The sequence below is a fragment of the Mucor velutinosus genome (assembly GCF_035048745.1).
Source record: "Mucor velutinosus strain NIH1002 chromosome Unknown tig00001540, whole genome shotgun sequence".
In the NCBI taxonomy this organism is placed as follows: Eukaryota; Fungi; Mucoromycota; class Mucoromycetes; order Mucorales; family Mucoraceae; genus Mucor; species Mucor velutinosus.
The window spans coordinates 448,370-465,585 of NW_027041893.1; the positions used below are offsets into that span (position 1 = coordinate 448,370).

The 17,216-nt window shown below is 42.2% G+C and overlaps 8 protein-coding genes across 8 annotated transcripts; 3 read left to right on the top strand and 5 right to left on the bottom strand.

Annotated features, from left to right (window-relative positions):
* Positions 1-305: 305 nt before the first annotated feature.
* ATC70_004248 (uncharacterized protein) lies at positions 306-2,243 on the top strand (the record flags this gene model as incomplete). Its single annotated transcript, XM_064823555.1, has 1 exon — positions 306-2,243. One exon carries the CDS (start codon positions 306-308, stop codon positions 2,241-2,243), a length of 1,938 nt encoding a protein of 645 aa, XP_064688380.1.
* A 27-nt stretch (positions 2,244-2,270) lies between these two features.
* Positions 2,271-2,570, bottom strand: ATC70_004249 (uncharacterized protein; the record flags this gene model as incomplete). The annotated part of the gene is made up of 1 exon (XM_064823556.1): positions 2,271-2,570. One exon carries the CDS (start codon positions 2,568-2,570, stop codon positions 2,271-2,273), a length of 300 nt encoding a protein of 99 aa, XP_064688381.1.
* A 137-nt stretch (positions 2,571-2,707) lies between these two features.
* On the bottom strand, positions 2,708-7,646 carry ATC70_004250 (uncharacterized protein; the record flags this gene model as incomplete). Its single annotated transcript, XM_064823557.1, has 5 exons — positions 2,708-3,041; positions 3,102-4,263; positions 4,314-4,793; positions 4,860-7,533; positions 7,599-7,646. 5 exons carry the CDS (start codon positions 7,644-7,646, stop codon positions 2,708-2,710), a joined length of 4,698 nt encoding a protein of 1,565 aa, XP_064688382.1.
* A 2,392-nt stretch (positions 7,647-10,038) lies between these two features.
* Positions 10,039-10,934, bottom strand: ATC70_004251 (uncharacterized protein; the record flags this gene model as incomplete). Its single annotated transcript, XM_064823558.1, has 3 exons — positions 10,039-10,494; positions 10,556-10,620; positions 10,676-10,934. 3 exons carry the CDS (start codon positions 10,932-10,934, stop codon positions 10,039-10,041), a joined length of 780 nt encoding a protein of 259 aa, XP_064688383.1.
* A 96-nt stretch (positions 10,935-11,030) lies between these two features.
* On the bottom strand, positions 11,031-11,336 carry ATC70_004252 (uncharacterized protein; the record flags this gene model as incomplete). Its single annotated transcript, XM_064823559.1, has 1 exon — positions 11,031-11,336. The coding sequence occupies one exon, from the start codon at positions 11,334-11,336 to the stop codon at positions 11,031-11,033; it is 306 nt and encodes a 101-aa protein (XP_064688384.1).
* A 1,640-nt stretch (positions 11,337-12,976) lies between these two features.
* On the bottom strand, positions 12,977-14,461 carry ATC70_004253 (uncharacterized protein; the record flags this gene model as incomplete). Its single annotated transcript, XM_064823560.1, has 6 exons — positions 12,977-12,999; positions 13,058-13,127; positions 13,183-13,377; positions 13,425-13,512; positions 13,574-14,122; positions 14,181-14,461. The coding sequence occupies 6 exons, from the start codon at positions 14,459-14,461 to the stop codon at positions 12,977-12,979; spliced, it is 1,206 nt and encodes a 401-aa protein (XP_064688385.1).
* Positions 14,462-15,252: 791 nt separating this feature from the next.
* Positions 15,253-16,440, top strand: ATC70_004254 (uncharacterized protein; the record flags this gene model as incomplete). Its single annotated transcript, XM_064823561.1, has 3 exons — positions 15,253-15,376; positions 15,441-15,783; positions 15,837-16,440. 3 exons carry the CDS (start codon positions 15,253-15,255, stop codon positions 16,438-16,440), a joined length of 1,071 nt encoding a protein of 356 aa, XP_064688386.1.
* Positions 16,441-16,715: 275 nt separating this feature from the next.
* ATC70_004255 (uncharacterized protein) lies at positions 16,716-17,129 on the top strand (the record flags this gene model as incomplete). Its single annotated transcript, XM_064823562.1, has 3 exons — positions 16,716-16,782; positions 16,846-17,055; positions 17,116-17,129. 3 exons carry the CDS (start codon positions 16,716-16,718, stop codon positions 17,127-17,129), a joined length of 291 nt encoding a protein of 96 aa, XP_064688387.1.
* Positions 17,130-17,216: the final 87 nt, after the last annotated feature.

The following is a 17,216-nucleotide window of genomic DNA, read 5'->3' on the forward strand; positions in this document are numbered from 1 at the left end:
CATACCATTTTACTCTATAGATACCCTCTCCCTATTTCTCTCTCTCTCGCCATCTACTATACCAGATGCTATACTTTTTTTTTTAATATAAACACACACATACACACATACACACATACACACACACACACACACACACACACACACCTCCTTTCATAGATTGTATGGCTGAGTAGACAGTGCAACACGATGCATAATCCTCGGGTAGCACCAATAGATTAGTTTTCCACGGAAATCAAACAACATAAACAAACAATCCTTTTGCCTCCCTGTTTTTCTCTCTTTCTTTTGCTCATTTCAAATCCATGAAGGCTAAACTACCACCTGAATTTCTGCAACAAGTAGCCACCTACCTCTCGCTCCAAGACTGCACACATGCCCTGTATGTCTGTAAATTGTGGTTCCATACATTTCAAAGGTCCGTCTACAGAAAGATCTACATTTACAACCAGCATCAACTACGGCAGCTGATTGCCTCATTGACTCAATCGTATGACCAGCACTCGTACCATAATGGATTGATGGTCAGGGAAATCTACCTGATGCACGAGCAGCAAACATCAGCGCTGGGTCCAAGATTTGAAGAAGACCGGCAGCTACACGTTCATTTGTCTCAGGCGAACTTTGATCTGCTGGCAAAGTTGTGTCCTGAGCTGGAGGTAGTGGACTTTAATATCGCACAGTGGCAGCATCTTAGACTGAATCCAATGACACATACATGGAAATACATGCGACAGTGTGCCCCCATCCACTATGTGGATTTCGCCCCTCAGTTCCTAACAACGTTCAATGGCTCTACATTGTCGCATCTCCATCTCAGCCATCAGCCAGACGACTTGCATGAGCTTGTTGGGAGCCTGCAACATGTACCCAGCCTGGAACATTTGACATTGGAGATGAATTACAATGACAATGATACAGCCATGTCGCTCCCTCTATCCAGCTGCTTACAACAGCTGCATGCACGTCTACCGCGCCTAAAGAGTTTCAACTTTATACGCACAAAGACACCACACCAGGAATCATCTGTCGCCTCACATGATCCCCATCTCTTATCTGCTTTTGCTGAACCCTGCTACACACTACAATCGCTTCTATTGCATGGACATGTAGACTCCTATCGATGGTTTGGTTTCATCAGTGCCAGTTATCCTCATCTACGGTCGTTGTCATTGACGCAGCTCTCCACCAGCAGATTTGGCACCAAATGGATGTGGCAAAATGCGCTTGTTCACATGATTCAATCACTGCCATTACTCAAATCACTCACTCTGGGAGGCAAAAATGCACCGCAGCTGTTCTCCAAGGGCTTTGCTGTAGAACTACGGAAGCCCACGTGTTCCATTGATGATCTATACGTTGATTTTCAAACGTATCAAGCCATTGAATCATGTCAATTCTTGCTGCTGGTGCAATCTTATGGGCTCGCTCAATTGAAATTCTTGCGGCTGCGCGTGTGGGAGCAAATTCCAGGTTGGTCGGGCGTAACATCGAATCTGTTTCATTGCAAGCAACTACAGACATTGGAGCTGTCTTTGTCCAAAGGGCTGATGGATCAGTTTCCATTTACGCCGTTCTTGATTGATCATCTCTTGGGCCACCTGCCTCAACTAGAAAACTTGACATTGGTCGGTGCCAATGTGCAGGTCACTTACAACAACTATGTCGACTTGGATAAAGGTGTATTCAGATTGAAGAAACTGGAACTTTGTCAGTCAAAGATCGAAAACCATGAAGCTGTGCTCATGTACTTGTCGTTCTGCTGCCCTCAAATGGACATGTTGATATTAGGAAAATGTGAGATTGAAAAGAAGAGACAGCAGCAGTTGTTTCTGCCATCATCTCTATTGAACACCTGCTCAATTCCTATGCCCAACAGTCGACTCAGCAGAGTAACACTCAGTTCATCCTTGATCTATCTGGGCACAATTCAAAGCAACGACTATATTGGCATTGAGCTCATGACGGAAGAGCGAGACCAGAGCACCATAGTGTGGTGCGAGACCGTCCAATCGAAAGGGGTACAGATCTACCCATCCTATAGCCTCTGTCTGGATCAAGACAAAAATGCAGAACTGACAGATCTCTACAAGACATGCGGCTCTCCCTCCATAGCTGCATTGACACCCATGCCTGGCAAATTTACACCCAACATTGGAGTCATTACTCTTCATTGCAAAGCATTGCTATCTGGCATAGCATTGGACAATCTAAAGATACCACTAAAGCATTTTAATGTATAATAATAATAATAAAAAAACAGATTTTATTCAACAAATGACTGATTTGAATTCTTCTCTTGGCATGCGCATTGTATAGTGAGCCGGTACAACGTAAAGAGTGCCTTGACAGTTAGCGTCAGTCCACATGGCACAGTGAGTGCCTCCATTGTTTTTGACATGTGCGGCTTTGAATTGAGAAGGGAAATTAGTGCATCGATGATCCGAGCTAAGAACACCCGAGCGAGTTTGTTGATCCGATGTGTACAAGACCAATCCACCACCTGTGCCAAAGAAGGCGTAAATGTAAGCAGGAAATGCGATGAATAAAAGAGCAAATGCGAGTTTCATTTTTATTAGGTGTGTTAAAGATAGAGTATAATAGAAAATGATATTGAAATCTAAAGTTTTATAAAATTACAGAGGATACATGGGTTTCTCTTTTTTTTTTTTTTTTTTTTTTTTTTTTTTTTACATATTCACAAAAATTACAATTTAATTTGATGAGATTCTTCAACCACCTTGGGAGCCCTGTATAAGCGCAACAGAAGACTGGAGCAGACGACACTGACACTGGATGCCACCATGGCAATACCTGCAATGTAAGGTGGTAAGCCTTGGCCAACAGCTGGATACAGGATACCAGCAGCAATAGGAATGGCTACAGCATTGTACAAGAATGCCCAAAAGAAATTGAAGCGAATACGACGAACCACAGTGCGTGAAACATCATACATGGTCAGTAAATCCATCAAGTTGTTTCGAATGAGCACAATGCTAGCAGCTTCAATGGCAATATCCGTAGCAGAGCCAACAGAGATACTATGAAGTCAAACAAAGCATGAGTATCATGTCAACTTGCTCATAACCAAGCTTACTTACCCAACATCTGCTTGTGCCAGTGCTGGAGAGTCGTTGATGCCATCGCCAACCATGGCTACCACTGCTTGTTTGTGCTGCTTGCCGTTTCTCCTCCAAAATTGCTGATGATGAGTAGAGTATTGATAGTCATTCGCACGAATACCACGACGTTGCAGGTTTCGGATCTTGTCAGCCTTTTGCTCTGGTTTCACACCAGCCAAGACAAAATCTGCAGGAATACCCAGTTGTTGACCAATGACACGGCCCGTACGTTCGTTATCGCCTGTAATCATCCACACTTCAATACCACGCTTTCGAAGTTCGGCAATGAGTTGAGTTGATTCAGGGCGAGGAATATCAGCAATGGCCAGTTGAGAGATCATTATGGTTTGAGATGCGGCACAGCAGAGGGAGTTGGTTGCGCAATGACAGACATCACAAGCACATGCGTTCTTGCAGCCTTCTCTGTGAGTATCACTGCTGGACGGCTCTTGATCGTTTCCACCGCCAACAGGTGAGGCAGCCACAAGCACAATAGATTGACCCAGGTTTTGCCAATCCAACAAGAGGTTGCGGCATGCTTTGGCTTGTCGCGAGCTTTGGTAACGTGCATGATTCTCGTCCATCCACTCTTGATTGCCCAAAAAGACGTTGAGTGCGCGAATGCTGCGAAGTTTACCAGTCAAATTGGCAGAGATGTCTGTAGTCAGAGTGATGGTAGCCAACAAACCACGGCCAGGGACTTCTTGTGCGTTGGTAATGGTAACACCGTCAAAGATGTTGGAGGCATCGTCTTGAGCATCCTCTTCTTCAACATCGTCGTCAAACATGTTCACATTGTTAGAGATCAGCTCGGTATCAGAGACATCAGGATTGGCCTTTAGAGTGCGAATAACGTGCTTTGCCTTCTTTCCAATAGCTTTTGAGAGAGGATGGTTGCTAGCAGAGCCCACGCGACCGAGAATCTTCCAGATGGCAATTCTTTGTTCAGCATTGTTTCCCTGTGTCTGTTGTTCACTTGCTTGATCGATCCAGCTATGCGTGACGATAGGTTTGCCCATGGTCAATGTACCCGTCTTGTCAAAGGCAACAGTGGTGATGCGACTGGCCATCTCTAATGCGTATCCACCGCCCTTGACTAACACGCCGTACTTGGCAGCAACACCTGTACCAACCATGACAGCTGCAAAAAAATATTAGCTTTGATCTATAAAGTGTTTCTTCCACTCTTACCTGTAGGACTAGCGAGACCTAAACCACAAGGACATGCAATTACCAGGACAGTAACAGCGAGCATAAGAGAGAAAATAGTCTTGTTCTCACCCATAGGTACCCAATCATCAGGAAAAGCATTCTTGAGACTCAACACTTCCCATACAACAAAGGTAGCTATAGCCAAGAGAATGACCACAGGCACAAATACACTGGAGATATTGTCCGCTAACTGTTCAATAGGGGCCTTGGGTGACGCTTGAGCATCTTGTACCAGTTGAATAATACGAGACAAGGTAGTTTCAGAGCCCACACGGATAGCACGGATATAGATGGGAGCACTGAGATTGATAGTCGCAGTAATGACACTGTCGCCCTCCTTTTTAGTAACAGGGACAGACTCACCAGTAATCATGGATTCATCCGTAGCTGAAGATCCTCTCCAGACTTTACCATCACAAGGAATACGACCGCCAGCATTGATCTTGAGAATATCACCCACTGCGAGTATACAAAATGTTAGTCTCTCAACAACACAACAAACATGTTAATTTTTTTTTTTTTTACCTTGAATATCCACTGAATCAATCTCTCTTTCTGTCAAAACTTGGTCTGATTCACTAACATCTTTTCCAGAGTTATTTGTTAATGTAGATACTGAGTCGCTCAAGTTTTGTGTCGAGCTGTTTTTGGAGATTTCTACCAGAGTAGCCTTTTCTGGCTGCAAATCCATCAGCTTGGTAATAGTCTCTGCAGTCTTGCCCTTGGCCAGAGCCTCAAGCCATTTACCAAAGTGAATAAAGGTAATCAAGAGCACAGATGTTTCAAAGTAGTTTAGGCTCATAGCACCAGCTGTGCGACGCACCATGGCTGCAATCACAGAAGCAACAGAAGCGAGGTAGGCAACAGTGGTGCCCATAGCAACCAAGGTCTCCATGTTGGCTGTATGAGCATAGACCAGCGATTTGTAAGCCTTTGTATAGAAGGGCAGACCAAGCCAAAATTGCACAGGGGTAGACAGCAAAAACAAGAGAAGATCACCCACAGAGAGACCATGCACAATTTGTTTCATAAAAGCCTTGTGCACTGGATTGGAAGCTGGTAGTGCCATCATGAAAATCATTGAAATCAATACCACGGGAATAGCAAATAGGAGGGACCACAAGAATCTGGCCTTGAGAACCGCGAGTTCCTTGTCCATGCTTTCTCTCATGGACGCTCGTTGCTCTGCGATCGTATTGCCCTGCGTGTCTTGCGCGAGTTCAGCCTTGTAACCGATTTGTTCAACCATTTGAGCTAAAGAGCGAGCACCGATCACAGTGGGATCATGCTTGATCACTGCAGATTTTGAGAGGAGATTGACTTGGCAGCTCACTACACCAGTTTGCTTCATGATGGTACGCTCGATATTGGCTACACACGATGAGCATGTCATACCAGTAACCACCAGATGTGTGGATACATAGCGACTACTTTTACGACTCGAGATGCTTGCTGTATCACTGTCATCTCGACCACTGACTTTGGCAATCTTAATACTTTCCGCAGAGAAACCGAGTTGTAGGATCGCTTGATAGATTCTTTGACGAGTAATAAATTCACCACTGTATTCAAAACTAGCACGACCACTGTCTAGGTTGACTTGGATGGACTTGGCGCGCATACCATGTAGCTTGACCAGAGCAGAATGCACTTTTTCAATGCAGTTAGGACAGTACATGCCAGTGATGATCATCTCGGCCTTGTAAACAGCCACTGTGGAGGAAGCAGTTGCCTCCGGAGCAGGCGCATTGGAGATAAAGACAACCTTGCTTGCGGTGTAACCCATGTTCTTGACAGCTTTGATGATCATTTGCTCGTCTAGTATATCACCATAAACAGAAAAAGTACCACTGTGCGTCAAAAGATTGACTTGGACAGACGACGGATCCACGCCAGGTAGCTTGACCAGACCACGTTCAATTGTGCGCACACAACTAGCACATGTCATGCCTGAGATTTGGAAGTTGACCTTGTGAGGAGCAGAGACCGTTTGGGTATCAATCGAGACAGCACTGAGAGAGGTGATGGAGTCGTGTCTATTGATGGTGTCTTGCTTTTGAGCCAGTAATACAGCAGGAGGTGTCAAGTTGTGAATGATCTGCACATTCTCTACATCGAATCCTCGCTCTTCAATGACACTGTGGATGAGATCAATGTCAGGGTTGGTACAGATGAACATGGCCATTTCAGTTTGCAAGTTGACATAAACAGAGTCAGGGTCCACTTGCGGTAATTCGTGCTGAAGGGCATCTGTTACCGAGGCTACACACGAGTGGCAAGTCATTCCCAGTACACGCATCACCACCTTTCGCTTGTCGCCATTAGTCTGTTGGGTAGATCCTTGTTGTAGCAGAGGTGCACTTTCATTAGTTGCTGTCATGCTAATTGACACTTGACTAGTATATGATTTCGATAGCTCCATGGACTCGCGACGCAAGCCTGATCTAAAGTGTGGCTTTCCGTTCAAATCATAGCCGAGATCTTCAATAACTTGCTGAATCAAGCTTGCATCTACCTTGCCACCTTGGAAGGAGAATCTGCCTTGTCTGTTCTCCAAACTGATGGATATAGAGCCTGGAATCACACCGGGTAATTTTTGCAGTGCCTCTGACACCGTCTTCACACAGTATTGGCACGTCATTCCGGATAAGGAAAATACAGCGGTTTGAGTGCCATTCTCCTCCTCTTGCTCCAACTCCTCACTTGCAACATCATAGCTAAACGTCACTTGGCCCACTTCGTAACCGAGATCTTCAATGGTCTCCTTTATCTTGTCCTTTGTAACTGTATCATCCGGGTTGATAAATCGCATGCTGGCAAGTTCTTCATCCAACAAGACCTCTACAGATCCAGGATCAATGAAGGGAAGCTCCTTGAGGGCTTCTTCAATGGTGTTTGTACAATGCGAACATGTCATTCCCGTAACAGAAGCCGATACCTTGACATAGGTTTGTTGATTGGCATCAGATGTTGCAGTGGCATTTGTGGATGCGGTAACTGCTGTGAGCTTGGGTGTGCCAGCATCGTAACCTAGATTCTCAATGAGCTCAGAGATATCATGTTGCAATTCTGATACGATCTTGTTGTCCACATTGTCGGTATCAAATGTTGCTTCTGACTTTTCTAAGCTAACATGAATACTGGATGCTTCAATACCCGGAAATTGCTGTAAGGCCTTGGTAATTGTATTGACGCAATGCTGAATGAAGGACAAAGTAGGTCAGTTCTTGTTTCTTTCCAGTGTACATCTATATCGGTACTTACATCACACGTCATGCCGGTTACTTTGACATGAACTGAATATCGAATCATTTTTCTTTATACTATGCGTAAAAAAAAAAGATGAAATGCTGTGAAAAAAGAAAGAAAAGGATAGTTAATGCGAGTTCCATGATCCCTATTTATATGGCATCATATCTTCACGTTTAAAAAGGTAATTGTGACTCTTGACCACTTGGATTGAGCAATTTCTGCTGCTGTTGCATTTCCAACAGATCCGCTCAAGCACAAAGTGAGCAGTTTCCGTTTTTGGTGTTTCATCGTCGCACAAGTTTGGAAATGAGTCGTAATCAGATCAAGTGAAGTGAGATTTCCAGAATTGGAGATGTATATTCTTGAGGCCAAAATCTATGTATACATCTCAAGCCACGCCAGAAAGTTTAATTTTCTGATACATTCACGTTTAGCATGTTTGAACCAATCATTCCAACGAATATAGTGCTCCTTCGGGTAGGCCATCAAGGCAAGCAACCGTAAATCATTTCAAATCAGCACTGAATTTTCACTCTTTATCAACTGAGGGTGCTCCAGAAACGACCTACGGCTGTCGTTTTGACTCTTTTACGATAATGCACGTCTCTATCAACGCGAGCAGATTGCGTACAGGCAAAGAGTATACTAGCAGTGGCCTTTTCTACACCACAACACAGTGTAATTTAGATAAATTTGAGCTATAATGTTTCGTGCTAGAGGTTTTTTTTTTTTAGACTGCCAGAGTAGCATCAAGCAACTGCTCTCATATAGCATATGCCCACTGATGCCTTCAGCCATCTTTTTTTTTTTTGGACCAAACAAAAAAACCACAAAAATCTATCGAAAACCATGAAGGATAGCTCATGATTTTCAGCTGAAATCAAACGATCGTACTTTTGACCTCAAAAATGAAGATTATTTCTATGGTATATAAGCCTTTCAACACTTCGGGTGGCTTCCACCGAAGCGAAGCGTAGATCAGGAAACTAATCTACGTTCAAACGGCTCGCACTACCGCGAGTCTTTGGCTACTATCGCAAAACTAATATAGCCAAAATGTTAAAAGAGCCCTGATTGTTGATTGATATAAAATCACTAATCATATGAGTGTTTATGCTTCGGATGGTTTTCTACCTTCGCTTCGCTTCGATGAAAACTCACCTGCACAGCGGCAGGTCGTGCTACTGATCGCTTTTGCGTATCTCATCAAAATACTACTACTTTCATTTTGACCCTCCACTTACACATAAACATTCTTTATATTATCTGTGGATTTTTGATTCTTATGTAATGTTCTACATCCATATACACCTAGCTATTTCATATACGGACAAGTACCATACAGGTATTATCCCTGTTTAGTCCTTAGTGCCCCTGATACACCAAAATATGAGCGCATTTGAGCTGCGTTTCCTCGCGTTCAAGGCTGTTTTAGATCGTCAGAATAGCCCCAAACAGTTGCTCCCTTCTGGCAGTTACTTCCTGACACCTTTGCTCGACCTTTTGGGGATCAACAAAACATGGCCAAAAATCGACCAAAAAGCATGAGGTACTCCTCATGGTTTTCATTAAAAATCAAACGATCGTATTTTTTACCTTGACAATGAAGACTTTTACTATGGTATATATATTATTTCAAAATGTGCCTATCGATCTAACATAACCTCTGAGATCATCTTTGTGGGACCTTGATATGTAAACATTCGACATTTTGGCCAGAAACCTCTTTTCATATTTTCGTAGATTACTCAATAAGCTTATTCAAAACATCTATCCTACTGGGTGCCATTGGATGCACCTTAAAAAGCACTTTAGAAAAGCTTAAGGGTATATGGGATGATCATCACCATTTATATAGTCGATTCTAATAAATCAAGTCAAATGATGTCCAGAAACCTCAAAATCAAGCAAGAGAATATAAACCGGAGATTGAATCAGTGATAGCCGCTGGATTGCTTTTGGCAAGGCGTCCACATGAGAAATTGCCCCTCCTCTCTCCCAGAGTTGATATACAAACAAGAATTCAGATTTAAACAGGCTAATGTCCAAGTAATCAGTTCAATTGATCCAAAAATTGAGCTTACTGGTCATTTCTTGATGGCTTCAGGTACTTGAATGATAATTTCTTTAATGCCACATAATGGGAAGCTGATTCACAATCGAGTTGACTAAGGCCGGAGAAGTAGGGTACCTAACATCTATGATCAGAAGATACCAACACTTATACTGGTATTATATCCGTTAAGAGATTGGCTAGTTATAGTTTATGATAAAACTTGAAATAGTGAACAATTTGGTTGATGTCATGGATATGATTTGTTTATTCAGAGAGATATAATATACTACTATGTGCAAAGATATAAGGATTTGGGGTAAATACATGTTGGAAAGATGCTCAGTTAAGTTTCTTTTTGAAAAGTAGGAACAAAAGTACACTCCATAAGGTTGGGAGTCATGAGTTTGAGTGTCCTTCTCCACCACCACCACCACCACCACCACTGGCAGGCTCTTCGTGTACTTCTTTATGATGATGGCTTTCGTGCTCTTCATGGAACTCTTCGTGTGCCTTCTTTCCCTTGACTGCAGCAGCAACATGAAGACCAAATTCGATAGCTGCATTGAAAATAAACTGCCAAACGAACGAAAACAGGAACATGACAATGATCATTGCCAGCAAAACGTACACAAATTTGCTCACTTCATACTCGACGAGATGGCGAGGATTGCTGTTGAGCAGCTTTTGTGGGCCTGCAATGAACCCCACTCTAGCCAAGCAATCAATACCAAAGAAAATGATGTAGGATCCCACAAAAGAGGTTACAAACAGCATGATGGGACGATGTGCAAAGTACACCAAAATGGCAAACGCCAATCCCATGCCACCCAGGAAACAAGATCGCCCAATCAACTAGTAAGACAGCAGCAGATAATCAGTGTTTGTTGTTTCAATCGTGGAAAAAGGCACTTACATTGATAATCAACAAATCGCTTCTCCAGCTTACAATGTAAACGGCAAAAATGAATCCACCAAAAGCTTTCATTCTGATATCAGTATTGACATGGCTAGGCGTCTATGGCCATTAACATACCTGCAGTAAGATACATAGCAATGGTCCAGAGTAGATAGTAAGCAATGGCCCCAACCACACCAACACCCACGGGAACGCAGATCATAGTGATGGAATCTCGGCTGTAACCCGCCTCTGGTCTGAGATTTGCTAATGCAATCCAAGTCATAGACCCGAGTGTCAGTAATCCCATGACAGCAAACATAACCTTGGCCATGCGGAACCCCATTGAACATAAAAACAAGCCTAACACAATCAAAATTGCACCAAGTGCTGCCATTTGAGGCGATATTCCAGACTCTGTTCCGTAAACAGCAACTAAGCAATGCCAATTTAACGAGTGAAGACATGTAGCATCATCCTTTTTTTTTTTTTTTTACTTACCATACCAACTGGCACCACCCACAGCGATGACTTGAGGTGCGCTGCTTCCATTGTTACCGTTTGATCCATTACCATTGGATCCATGTCCTCCATCATTGGGGCGAGGTATAGGTGTTGGGTTTGATGTGGGTGAAGCAGTGGTAGATGTTTTTGTCTTTCCTGAATTATGATAGTCGTTCACATCCGTGTCATCTTGCCTTTTGGCTAGAGAAGTAGGTGTTGGATGTGCCGAAATTGAGACCACGAGAAACGAGGCTATGATTGCACAGATAAACGTCCATTTAATAAACCCTCTCATCACAGCAGATATAAATAAAAGGAGAAAAAGAGAATGTTATGCCTCAATAACATGATTGAGCTCTTTCTTGCTTTTTATAACATCGTAGACATATAAAAGGCACGTCGTACATAACAACCTAAATATAGCAAATTGTATAAACAACACGAGAGAGAGAGAGAATCTCAGGATAGACAGAAAAGCTCCCTCTGACTGGATCAGATCATACTAAGAATAGACACTGCTCTCTCGCCTGTCTCTGTTTCCATGAATCGGCTAGTAAAGAACTGGAAATTCCGAGTTGGGAATACGCCATAACAATAAACAAATAGTGACAAGAAAGAAATCGCTGTGAATGCCAACCTGTTCCATAGATGAAAAGTTGTCAAAATGCAAGCAAAACAGAAGAAACGCCTGTCCGTATTCGTTATATACAACATCTCAATTAAAATATGTACAGCTTCATGGCAACAATGCATATTTGAGTATAGAAAGGGCTCATTTGAAAACATTATTCCAGAAAAAGAATAGTGTAACAACAACCTATGACAATATGGTATTCTAGACTTGATTTGACATGTGTACACTTCTGCATATCCATCAATACTTGATCTTTTGATCTGTACTCAGACTAGCATTTAGTTTGATCTGGCCCTATCAGCTTGAGTTGTAAATGGTTCCGCTCTCTAGGTAGCAAAGAGATACATCCCGCAGGACAGTTCATGGATTGCGGGTCCTGTAGAAGGATCAAATCTACGGCATGGCATACCAAGAGAGACCAACCCATGATAGCGCATATACTATGGATGCCAGCACTGGTTTACTATGATTGCAAAGGCCAACTCTATTATTTCACTGTGAGTTCGGATCAAACTGGTGCCTCGCTAAACACTCAGGGGTAAATTTTTCATTTGAAATTAATTAAAAAATGTAATAAGCTATCAGACCTGTAGCTCCTTCCTTGTCATGTCCTTGGAATAAAGACAGACGAGATCATCAACTGACAAAAACTGCTCAGAGAGCAATGATTGGCACACTTCACTCAAAAGAAGGTCTACTAAAAATCATCGACTAGCTTTGGGATTGTATCTAGTTTAGAAAACGTAGAATTGAAACATACTGCATACAGATCCTGTAGAGTACGGTCACTAAAGAAACAGAATCATTGCCTACTTTTGCTCTCTTTTTATACTTTTTCAGAATCGATTTCGGATTTGCAAAACGCAAAAATTTTTGCAACTGTGCAGACTGTTTGTTTGATCCAGGAACCAAATGATTGGGTACACTTCAGGAAGGGCTACTAGTTCAAATTGGATCAATTAACTGCGGCAATGTTTTATACAAAGCTCACATATCAAAGTGATATGGCTACGAATGTCATCTCATACTGCAGCAGATAGTTTATGAATACCTCCTGTCATAAGCATAGTGACAGCCATTGAAACAGTTTTACATTGCGAGATGATTCAGTTAAACATCACAGTCATCAGCATCTCAAGCCTTGTTTCAATGTCATTCACAAAAAGACAGTATCCAAAATAGCATCTGCTTCCAATCTACTGCGCACTTTACTGCATCTTTATCAAAGACTCATTATGATTTTCCCTTGAAAAATATTTGGCTATACTATTTACGAGATCTATATTACAAATGTATTTATGTTAATTCTTTGATTGTGATGATGCTAATATGATGTCTGGCAGTTAGAAGAAAATAGAGATGGCTGATGCTCTTGTGCTTACCATTAGCATCGTCGCCCTTTTTCCGCTTGACATGATTAATCAGAGATTGGAATTGGTCGGCATACATGGCCTTTATCAATCAATCAACACCCATCACAGGCCCTCTTACATCATTGATCTCTTACCTTGTGTTCCTCTGGATCTGTCGCTTTTCTCTTTGATTGTATTGCCCGTGAATTTTCAATTGCTTGGAGCCTCTGCACCAACACATTGGCGCTGACTGGCCTATGTGAATCCTGATTTGCGTTGTAAAGGTTCAAATACTCTTTATGTCTCCATATCTTGGTCGCTCTGTCTCCACTGTCTGACAGGTTGAAAGACTAATCGAACATTAGATGGCGGCCACTCTATAGGAACTCCAACTTACTCGTAAAAGCGCATTCAGTGCTTTATCCGTCATCAAATTGTAAACCTGTTTGATTGGCTTTTTCCCGAGGTTTACAGGTTTGCTCTTCCTATATCGACAACCACTCTTTAATTCACCACAATAGACATGGCAATGTTGAACCTACTGACGTTTTGAGGGTATTGGAGACTCTCGCCATCGATGAAGATGACGCATATGTTGATGAGTGTGATGATGCTATGAACGGAAATGAAGCGTCTTTGCTACTCCCAGCGGCAGGTGTGGATGATTTCTTGGGTAAGGGTGGTATTCTACTATCACCATTGAGACAGGCGTCTACATGTGCCTGAATTACTCTGACATCCATCTGTTTCCAGCATATTGGGCATTCTGCTGGGGATGAGCTATCTGCTTGGACGGATGACAACGTCTGATGGGATTGTGTAGGTGCAATGATGTCTACTCTATTTGTATCAGGTTGACTCATTTGCATTGGAGATCCCTGAGGTGATGCTGATGTTATTGATTGCGAAGATAAACGGGTGGATCGTCTTGTAGAAGGAGAGGGAATATGAGATGGAGATGCTGTGGGCGAGCCACTGTTGATAGTGCGCATAGCGTCGTTCGAGAAATCATTGTCAAGCGATGCAGGTGCTGAATGTATTGCTATATCCTGGTTTGGCGCAGTAGCTGCTCTTTCCAAAGCTATCAGAAACTGTCTATAATGTATAGTGTCAAATTACACTGTGCAATGCCATTTGATTGCGGCTGGCTTACCGAGACTCTCGCCATTGCCTCACAACGTTGTCTAGGTCATAGTTGTGTATTAGATTACTTTCGTATGCTGGTTTTCTGCATTTTGGACAGATTTGCTCTGTTGAAAGGCTTCTGCGTATGCACAGGGCGCAGAAAGAATGAGAGCATGTGGATAGCAGCATGGTAGCATCGAATATTTCCTTGCAGATAGGACATCGGAGGTGTTCATCAAGCGTGGATAATTGAGTGGCGTTGAAATCGGACGGATCATCGAAACCATCTTCCATGTTACCAGCAGACATTTGATCACGAGAATTTGAAAAATAGAGAAAAAGGGATTTCCGTATGCGCGACTGGGTGCGTCCTGACAAATGTAATCCCAAATAGAGGGACGTGATATGAAAGGTTTTCCGCATCCATGATTGGATAGTGTGGTGCGGATAATTCCACTTTTGTGTGATGAAATGTAACAAACAAAATCAAGTATGGAGGAGGGCTATGTATTTATCGAACGATAATTATGCTGCATTCATGCAACAGCTTCATCATGTTGGCTCATAGAGGGCTACTGCAAATGCCATCCTTCTGTATGATATATAGATGGGGATGATTTCGTTTTGTTACCAAATTCAAGGTCCATTTCTTTGATCCATCATGAATGTATCCATCATGATATGCCAATGTTGGCTGATGCTTTTGATTCAGGAGATGAATGAGTAACCCCCCCCCCTTGATGAAAAAAAAAAAAAAAAAAAAAAAAAAAAAAAAAAACATATGGTATTGCAAATCAAATCAGATACGTCAACCATTACTAAACGTCCATTCTCTATCCTTTCAAGCCTTATTTTCTACAGGTCGCTATTTAGCCAATCTTCCGTAAAAAATATACACCATTCAGCAAAATTACATGAAGTGATTATGTTTGTTGTACAAAGGTATGGCTCTGTGTTGCCAATTTGATTGATGTCCCGCGAAGGTTATTGAAAAAAAAAAAAGTTTTCGATTGATTAGAAAAATGAGATTATAAAAATGAGTCTTCAGTTTCACCTCTTTCTCCTTCTTTTTTCTTTTCTTTAAATCTCGATAACAAAATATGGGTTGCTGCGCTTCAGTCGAGGAAAGTGATAATGCTGGGAAACTTCGCAATGAAGAAATCGATGGGCAGCTCCGCATGGAGAAACTCAATAACAAGAACGAAGTCAAATTGTTACTGCTCGGTATGTATATCAATGCAATGTCGAATGGGATGATCGACGTCAAAAAGACTCATATGCAAGCCAGGTGCTGGTGAGTCTGGAAAGTCGACCATTTTAAAGCAGATGAAGTTGATTCATGATGGAGGATTTACACCCGAGGAGAAGGAGGCTTACAAGGAGATCATCTTTAGCAATTCACTGCAGTCGATTCATGTGTTGTTGGAGGCAATGGAGACACTCGACATCCCGCTCGACGACGCATCCAACCAAGGATACTTTGACTACGTTATGGAGCAGTATCAAAAGATGGATTATTTCTCGATGCCACCCGAATTGGTGAGAGCAATCAAACAGTTGTGGCAAGACAAGGGCGTTCAAGAAGCCCATTCAAGAAGAAATGAATTCCAGTTGAATGATTCAGCAGCATAGTGAGTTTCTCACCAGGCGTGCAATTCAGCTTGATATTCATTACTTTATATAGTTACTTTGATTCTATTGATCGTATAGGTGACCCAAACTATTTGCCCACCGATCAAGATGTCCTGCGTTCCCGTGTCAAGACCACGGGTATTGCAGAGAGCAAATTCACCTTTGGCACACTCACGTACCGCATGTTTGATGTGGGTGGACAGCGCTCAGAACGTAAAAAGTGGATCCATTGTTTTGAGGATGTTACAGCCATCATCTTTCTGGTCGCTATATCTGAATACGATCAAGTCTTGATTGAAGATGAATCGGTAAACAGAATGCAAGAAGCTTTAACTTTATTTGACTCCATCTGTAACTCGAGATGGTTTGAAAGAACATCCACCATTTTGTTCTTGAACAAGACTGATCTGTTCAAGCAAAAGTTAGCGACGAGTCCACTGGTGGACTACTTTCCTGATTACAAGGGAGCTAATGATGACTATGAAGAAGCGAGCAACTACATTATGCAGCAATTCATCTCGCTCAATTCCTCTGCTGAAAAGCAGGTTTACACTCATTTGACTTGTGCAACAGACACTGAGCAAGTCAAGTTTGTCATGGCAGCTGTGAATGATATCGTGCTCCAAACGAATCTTCGAGATGTTGGTTTGATTTAAAGCAATGATATATACCCTCTTATTCCAGATAATGTATACACTTACTTATTCTTATTATTATTAACTCTTCCTACTATATACTATACATGTTACCATCTCCCTCTCACTATTTCATTTGATTTGCTAGATTAGTGAGCACATGTCAATGTGACTTTTTGAGCCCTATGTATCATCTCTGTGCAATAAAACACAACATTTAATTGACTCTTGTATACAACTCCTCTCTCTCTTCTCTCGTCTCATCTCTTTCTCTCTTTCTCTCTTTCTCTGGAAACATGCGTGCTGTTTTGCTGTTGTGTCTGACAATCATCTTGGCTTCGTTGGCTGTGCTTGCTGCCGAAGGTACAGACCGAACATATGGGCAATATATCGTGTATTCCAAAGACTAAACTAAATTGAATTTAGAAGGTTTTACAGATTATATTATCGCTCTATCGAAGCCTATTACTGCTGAAAAATTGGCAACGGCCAAAGCGGATATCAAAAAGGCAGGTGGCAAAATCAACCACGAAATTAGTCTAGGTCTTGAGGGATTTGCTGTGTCTTTGCCTTCAGATCAAGTAACTGCATTTGACCAAAAGGACTATGTTGATTTCATCGAGCAGGATAAATCAGGTACGATCACCTCATGCAAACAGTAGCACCACCTAAATTCTATCTTGTTTATTTGTTTAGTCCACGCATTTTAAAAGAATACCATGTTGATGTTTGACACATTCCTTGCGTCTGCGATAAAATGTAGCCATCAAATTAGTTTGAGCTCTTTCTCCTCCTCA